Genomic DNA, 7,263 nt, shown 5'->3' with positions numbered 1-7,263 from the left:
ATATTTCATATGTATGTTGGTATTGCGTCACTTGGGGGACTGCCGTTCAAGTGATAAAAGGAGTATTATTGGTACCGAATAGCAATGCTATGCAAGTGTTTTAAGAAACAAAAGTTTGACCTTTTTTTTATTGAAATGTTGAAATGACTGATAGTGCATTTCTAAAAAGCCTATAAATAATGCACTTTGTCATAGCGCCATCTATATCAAAAACAAATGGTGTTGCCTGTTTGAGTTTATAGTGCTTCAATTGATACAATACAGCTTAAATGTGTCAAAAAATATGTTTACTAAGTGAGAAATTTCGAAGAACATCCAATCATCAAATTGAGTATTAGTGTCGAGTTTCAAAAAAAAACGGTTTAGATTTTGTGTTTGCTTGAAAAATAATTCAAATTAGAATTTAAAAAGAAATGTCCAAACGACGTGGTAAGTATTGGAATATTGCTTAAAAGTATAATAAATGATATTTGTTGACCGGTGAATTCACTAAATTTTATGATATGTATTGAAACACCAGAAATTAAAACAATGAACACAATCGATATCTGCTGCTTCGAAGTCGAGAAGGCTGGTGGCTAGATATTCGATCGGGTAGTGTTTCATTGTGAACGATGATGTACAAAAATGTTGTGATAATTTCAGTCTGTGATCAGACGGTGAATGAATAAATAAATACATATAAAATGTTTAAAATGGCCGATTGTTTATTTCTAGCAAATGAAGTTGTTGTGGCTCGTGGCCGCTTAAAGGGAGCATTGCAAGAGCTTGCAAATGTAAATGACGATGATGATGATTTGGATGCAAGTAAACCAAGCCGTGGACGTCCACCAAAACGTGCAAAAAAAGAGACGACACTACCACCACAGCCGCAAATCCAACATAGTTTCATTATGAAATTGTTCGATCGTTGCGTTGACCTTGCCAAATACAATGAACATACTGCACTTTATCCCATTTGTCGGGCTTGGATGTTAAATCAACCTCGATCTAATGCGATTATCAAGTAAGTTTCAATTTAAAAAAAAGAGCACAAAAATAGCTTTTTTCGAATTATTCTTTTCTAAAGTGTTCAACTTTTTTCTTCAGCTACAAAACCAAAAACGAAATTTCAGTCGTAAAACGCGAAGAGAATGATGATCTTTTGGAGGACATTAAAGCCGAACGAATAACTGAAATCAGCGACTTACCACCATGTAAAGATGTTGACATTTCACGAATACCATTGCCATTGTCATTTCAAAAAAATAGCAACAGCACAGAGGACGTGGATAAAGTATGTTAGATTTGTAGATTTTTCTGAAGAGTTTCACAACATTATCGATTTGATGGAAAACAAAAATTAATAATTCGGAAATATTTGTGTTTTCAATAGGGCTTTGAAGGACCAAAACATGATCGTGATGTGTTGTTAACGTCATGGAAAGAGCGTTGGTGCCAAGTACGTAAAAAATGGCTGGATCATACAAAGGATTATGAAGAGAAAAATTACGGTGTCAATATGGCCATTTTAAAGGCATTATACAAAAAATAATTCATTTACCATCATAATTTAAATCGTCATCTTCATCTTTTTATTGCCAATTTCTTATAAGAGCAAACAAATTTGTAATGTTTTTAGTACATTCTAACCTTGAAAAATGCTCATTCTGGTGGTCATTTTCGTGTCAAATGGAACGGAGATTATATGCATAGTTTTCACGAATTCCAATGGAATGGATCCACTTGTTTCTTTCACTTCCAATAATATTTCATTTGACAACATAATGTGAACACAACCCAATACATTAAGTTTTAAATTGAAAATCTAAACCTTACGCTCAAATAAAAGAATAAACAATTTATGCGGAAAGATATTTGCGTAATTTAATTTAGAACTCTGCAGAAGAACTCTTTTATACGTCATTTATTGCATTTAATTTTCTTTATTTGTGGAATTATTATTTTGAATTTTCGAAATGCAACTGACATCTTTCTGACATTTTTCTATTCGCGCGGTGTATATGTGTCAAACCAAATCCAAAGATATTCATTTATATGTATTAAAAATGTGCTCGCATCGTGTGACAGTATTGTTAGTATAAGCAACTATCGCACCAACCGATTTTGTTTACAATAAAACTTTGTTTTGTTTTCAATAGGATTTCTTGAGAATTATATGAGAGTGTTTGAAGCGTGGTTTGGGCGATCAATTGGTTTTATTGTCATTTCAAAAACGATTTTGTGTGTTCGGAATGCTGTTCCCTGTGGAATGGATATATTCACAGTTGGTTTTGTGACTGTCTTTGTTTTAATTTCGAATTAACAGAGTGTTGATAAAATCTACTGTGAATATTCCAACAACATTTCGATCGGCAAAATATTTGATGTCACATTGGAAATAAATTTCATCATTCGATTTAGAATACAGGGTCACTTTGTTGAGGTAAGAGGTGATATTTATAATGCGTTCTTCATTACTGTTTCATTTGATTTGTGATAAAAGTGTTTATATCTTATTGTGTTTGTGATCTATGCTATATTTGGTGCATTTTTTTCTTTCAGTTTTGTACAATAGTTCTGTCACGATGAGAAGAAAGAGAGCCAAGAATGGGCGCAGTACGTCGTGGAAGATGACTCTAAATCAAGTGCTGCGGGAAGGGTATCGTGCACCATTCATCGATCAGGTCACATACTGGTGCCTTTCGGCCACAATGATTACGACTCTTGCGTCATTAGTGTTTTTGTTCAAAGCAAACAAAGCCTTTGACGATGAAAATGCTCGATTTTTGAAAGGTGAATCCGATGAATACACGAATGATCAATTCAATAAATACGTGAATAGTGTAATTTGTAAATGTTTCAACTCGGTATTACAAGAAAATTACCACAAATTACCACTTGCTTTTCGCTAGGGGGTAGACACTTGGAATAGGAATAGACTTTTATTGTAAAGATTCGAGAAATTGCAATGAAATAGTAACGTCTGTGAATGGATTCGCGTGGAATAGCGATACAGAGCATGGAATAGCAAAAATTGTTTCACTTCAAATCCATTTGACATTTCTTTTGACGTTTATTGATGGATTTGTGGAATAGTGCGGAATAGCAGAATTAGCATTTTTGACGGAAACAGTGCATGGAATAGGAAAAATAGTTTCGATTTCACATTTGTGTTTTTGGATTAGTGGAATAGCTAGATTAGTAATTTATATAGTGGATTCGGAATTTATTTTTTATGTCTCCCCCTAACATATGTCCACAAAGTTTTGGCAGTAAATTCAGGCGTTTATTGCGCCACATAAACAAAATCAAAAATATCAACCAATGCACACGGCACGTTTATCAGTACCTCGGGACTACTATCAAACTCAATTCGATGAAATACATCCATTCGCGGAGACGTACAAATTGGATTTACGAAAAAGTGTCTCAAATGGTTGTGGCGGCTAAGTTCAAAACAAATTTCGCATGTGTCTAAAGATGAACCCATCTGCCTACGAACCATATATTCATGGACTTAGTACACAGCAATGAAACGACAACAACAATAACACATATTTTTACTGTCAAAATTTTGATGTCAAATGGTGTCGACATTGGTGACGGTATTTTGAAACAGACTGTGTAATCCATATTCATCGTATATGATCCTATGTAAAGTTCTATACTTGATCTAGTTCACATTGACGGTTCAAATCGGTTATGTCCAATAGCGTGGATATGGACTGTGTGTTTCTTCTGTTACATGTACGTTGTAATGGACAAGTATAGTAACATGGCGTCGTTCAAATAAATTTAAAAATCCGTCCACTCGTGTCGACACCATCTAGCACGGTAGTAGGGATTTCATTGCTGTGACTTAGTGTGAAGACAAAGATTCTAGAGAAAGCAAAAAGTACGGTCGTATTCCCTATTTAAATGCTCCAACCCTCCAAAATTGTCATCAAGTACCGAAAACCGGGTTGGTCAAGCAAAAATTCGTTTTTGGTGATTTTTATGGTTACAGCACATCAAAATTTGAACCAAAACAATAGATTTAGACCCGGTCATTAGGAATCAGCAAAATAAGTAATGAAAAAATTCAATAGGGTGTCAAAAATTGGGTATTTACTTCACCTCATAGCATTTTGCACTGAAAAATTCATCATTTTGGACAGTGAAACATTCATCGCTATGTCGAACCACGAATCAAGTGCAAGTGGTTTCTTTTGCATTGATTATGTTAGGGCACTACTATATAAGGCTAGAGACGTCGACAAACCGAACTTTGATAAAGGCGTGTTTGTATGGTAGGATCTTCTTTGGAAGGTGTTTTAGAGCCAATATTCGAGAATTTGGTGCTGAAACGTAAGGTAAAACCTCCATTACATGCTCCATTATCAACCAATTGTTATTGGAATCGATAGAATTCATTGAGAACTATCTGATTTAACACAAAATTTTGGTTTGCAAGCAGAAAAAACCACAATAATGGCTCACTTCTTAAAATATGACATTTCCGTGAAAAAAGGACCATCTGTTTAACTTCACAAAAAGACACCAAATTAATTATTTCTCGTCTGTTTTTGGATGTAAGTTATAGGCGAAGGTCCAAAATACTTGAAACATGCAACAATTAGCGGGAAGGTTCGAGAGAAAGTTGAAAGAAATCGACATATTGGTCCGCCAAAGCATGATTTTGAAGGTTCGACGCATACTGAGAAAAATCGAAGACAATGGCCCGTTCAGTGTAAGGTGAATGTGCTATTCGTAGCCCATTAATGAAGGTTTATACCAATAAAAAAGAATTTAATATTGTATGTTTGTTGTTCAAATGGCGAAAATCTGAATTTACTGTCAAGACTTTATGGACATATGTTAGGCTTTTCGACGAACTGTGGAGCAAGCATGTCCTGAATTTCTTCCTCCAGAAAATTGGCCAGCTCACGAGGGCATGGGGAACGCATTCAATCATCTCATAACAAACGTTAAAAATAACATCAGTGTATGGGCATTCAGTCGCATCAAGAAATTTTTCACGCTAAAGCGCTATGAATTGAATTTGAATCGACAAGGAAACCTCATCACTGAATTGAATGTGAAACGTGCGATGAAGATCGTAATGTTCCAGAGTAGAGTCGAGAGAAACGCGAACATCGATCTTCTATTAAACGAAGGCAGCAGGCATTGGATTGCCTTCGTGATCGCTGGTTCCAAACCATCCCAATATTGACCGTCAACATATGCCCGATAATGGATAAATTTGCAACAACAAATGTTTGTTGGGATAAAGAAGCTAAAATAGTTGAATTTATGAAAACAAAAATGTGACGAGTATTTTTTAATTTTTTTTTCCATTTTCACTTTAAATTTCGATGTATTATTTTTACAATGAAAATTAGTAAACAAAAACCAATGTACAGACAATGTACAGATTGACAACAAAATTATATAAATTTAGAGCGAAAAGAGATTTCAAAGTGTATAATTATTGGATATTTTGTTTTTTTTTTACTCTATTTACGTTAACGAAAACACTGTGCGTCATTTTTCAACTTCAAATTTCTGACAGAAACGAGACCAGTCGGTTTTACATAATTCGGAGGCGCTGATTTCAATGGCATCATTCGTTTTCCCCCATCACGTCAGATTTTTCCACAATTTTCCTCCGAAGTTTCCCGGAAAACCCAAATTGGCTGTTTATACTCTAGTAACATTTTGAATTCATGCAATATCCCAGAGGGGTGACCTATCAGGCGTTGTAGAACCGTTCAAGTAAAGTCATGCCACACAATTCGTTTTAGAAAAAATTGAGTCATTTGAAAAAAAATGATTTGGTTATTCCCCTCTGAAGTCCACATTTTGAAGTAAAATTGGTATCCATTCAAACGCTCTGAAAATGAGTACTTGGGGGCTTTTTTGGCATGAAAAGACCGAATCTGACGCTTTTTTTGCTATAAAATTGGGTTTTATAGCCCCCAAATTATGTAAAACCGACTGGTCTCGTTTCTGTCAGATTTTGAGTGACACACAGTGAAATTGGGAAAATCTATAAGATTTGTGGAATGATGGCGCGACGATTTTTCGGATAATTTTTGAATGTCTCAAGGTACCATTTATGTGTGAGCCAAGCAGTTTCAATTTGATTTCCAATAACCCACAAGAATACCTAGGGGAGAATCATAAAAGAATAAATAGATATAATTTAAAGTAATCTTGCAAAAGACCGTGAATTTATGTATAGTTCAAGAGCAAATCAATGACCACACGTTTGCAACTAAATAGCTTGAATTTGAGATTTGGTAATAGTTGAGAACGTGATTCTGTGAAAGAAAAACAAAATACCCATATCCATGAAGTATTGCCGATTAGGATGACAGTAAGAGCCGTGTACATTAGAACTTCGAAGAACATGTGTGGCGATGAAACGAAATCAAAAAAACCACCTTGGGGCATAAGGTGTTTTTCAGTTATAACGTCACCTACAATGAAAAATTAAATAAATTGAATTAATTAACTCAATTCGAAATATTTCATAGTTCCAACGAAACTGTTTGTATTGTTCTAACTCAACGTGAGTGCATGGATTTTTCCATTACCTGAACGATTCTTCCTTAAATTGGCCAACATTAAATTGGCCCGAAGTTGTTGATACCATCCCAAGAAGAAGACGAACATCATCGATAGATTTCGTGGGTATACCTAAGGGGAGAATCACAAAGAAAATAATGAAAAATAATTAGTGAATAATAGAAAAATTGTAAGCGAAATTATTCCTAATGAATTGTGATGTCAGCATCAAGCAATTAATTAATAATATAAAATCTGTTCGTTCGTATAAATATTCTTTTGATTCGTGTTCGTTCGTATTCGCTAAGGTGGTTGGAATTCTCGTTCGCAAAAAAAATTCGATTCGTATTCGTTCGCGTTCGTTCGTTCGTAAAGATTTTTAAAAGACACATTTAAAAAAAAATCAAACAAAAATAATGAAAAATCAAAGAAAAAGCATCTACTATGAAATTCAAGCGTTTGTTCGCATTCGTTCGTAGAAAGAATTTTCCGATTCGCGTTCCTTCGTGTTCAGCGAGATGGCTTGATCGTTCGCATTCGTTCATAAACATTTTTTTGATTCGTGTTTGAACACGAACGAATACAGATACGAATGTTCGTAGCCATCTCTGAAATTCAGAGTCTGAATGCAAACTTATATTAAGGTATATACTTCAGAGCTGTCCACGAACACCAACGAATAAATTGTTCGTTCGTTTTCAGTGTTCTTTTATTTACATTTTGTTCGTTCGT

The 7,263-nt window shown here is 34.7% G+C and overlaps 2 protein-coding genes across 2 annotated transcripts; one reads left to right on the top strand and one right to left on the bottom strand.

The window, feature by feature from the left end:
• Nucleotides 1-280: 280 nt before the first annotated feature.
• Nucleotides 281-1,752, top strand: LOC116348080 (protein lin-37 homolog). The gene is made up of 4 exons (XM_031778943.1): nucleotides 281-429; nucleotides 718-1,006; nucleotides 1,090-1,276; nucleotides 1,376-1,752. The coding sequence occupies exons 1-4, from the start codon at nucleotides 414-416 to the stop codon at nucleotides 1,532-1,534; spliced, it is 651 nt and encodes a 216-aa protein (XP_031634803.1). The 5' UTR covers nucleotides 281-413; the 3' UTR covers nucleotides 1,535-1,752.
• A 3,661-nt stretch (nucleotides 1,753-5,413) lies between these two features.
• LOC116348081 (polyprenol reductase-like) lies at nucleotides 5,414-6,697 on the bottom strand. Its single transcript, XM_031778945.1, has 3 exons — nucleotides 6,561-6,697; nucleotides 6,307-6,443; nucleotides 5,414-6,130 (listed from the first exon to the last, which is right to left on the bottom strand). Exons 1-3 carry the CDS (start codon nucleotides 6,640-6,642, stop codon nucleotides 6,011-6,013), a joined length of 339 nt encoding a protein of 112 aa, XP_031634805.1. The 5' UTR covers nucleotides 6,643-6,697; the 3' UTR covers nucleotides 5,414-6,010.
• Nucleotides 6,698-7,263: the final 566 nt, after the last annotated feature.

Source organism: Contarinia nasturtii, unplaced genomic scaffold, assembly GCF_009176525.2.
Source record: "Contarinia nasturtii isolate CC-2019 unplaced genomic scaffold, AAFC_CNas_1.1 Cnas_scaffold_2236, whole genome shotgun sequence".
In the NCBI taxonomy this organism is placed as follows: Eukaryota; Metazoa; Arthropoda; class Insecta; order Diptera; family Cecidomyiidae; genus Contarinia; species Contarinia nasturtii.
Note: the sequence above shows the minus strand (reverse complement) of the source record. Positions and strands in the feature narration are given on the sequence as shown.

What these genes read in the sequence shown, in the direction of transcription:
- LOC116348080 (XM_031778943.1), top strand. An exon ending in CGATCTAATGCGATTATCAA is followed by an intron (nt 1,007 to 1,089) that starts GTAAGTTTCAAT and finishes TTTTTTCTTCAG; the next exon opens with CTACAAAACCAAAAACGAAA. An exon ending in GCACAGAGGACGTGGATAAA is followed by an intron (nt 1,277 to 1,375) that starts GTATGTTAGATT and finishes TGTTTTCAATAG; the next exon opens with GGCTTTGAAGGACCAAAACA.
- LOC116348081 (XM_031778945.1), bottom strand. Translation starts at nt 6,642, where the DNA reads ATGATGTTCGTCTTCTTCTTGGGATGGTATCAACAACTTCGGGCCAAT. An exon ending in TTTAAGGAAGAATCGTTCAG is followed by an intron (nt 6,444 to 6,560) that starts GTAATGGAAAAA and finishes TTTTCATTGTAG; the next exon opens with GTGACGTTATAACTGAAAAA. An exon ending in GCAATACTTCATGGATATGG is followed by an intron (nt 6,131 to 6,306) that starts GTATTTTGTTTT and finishes ATTCTCCCCTAG; the next exon opens with GTATTCTTGTGGGTTATTGG.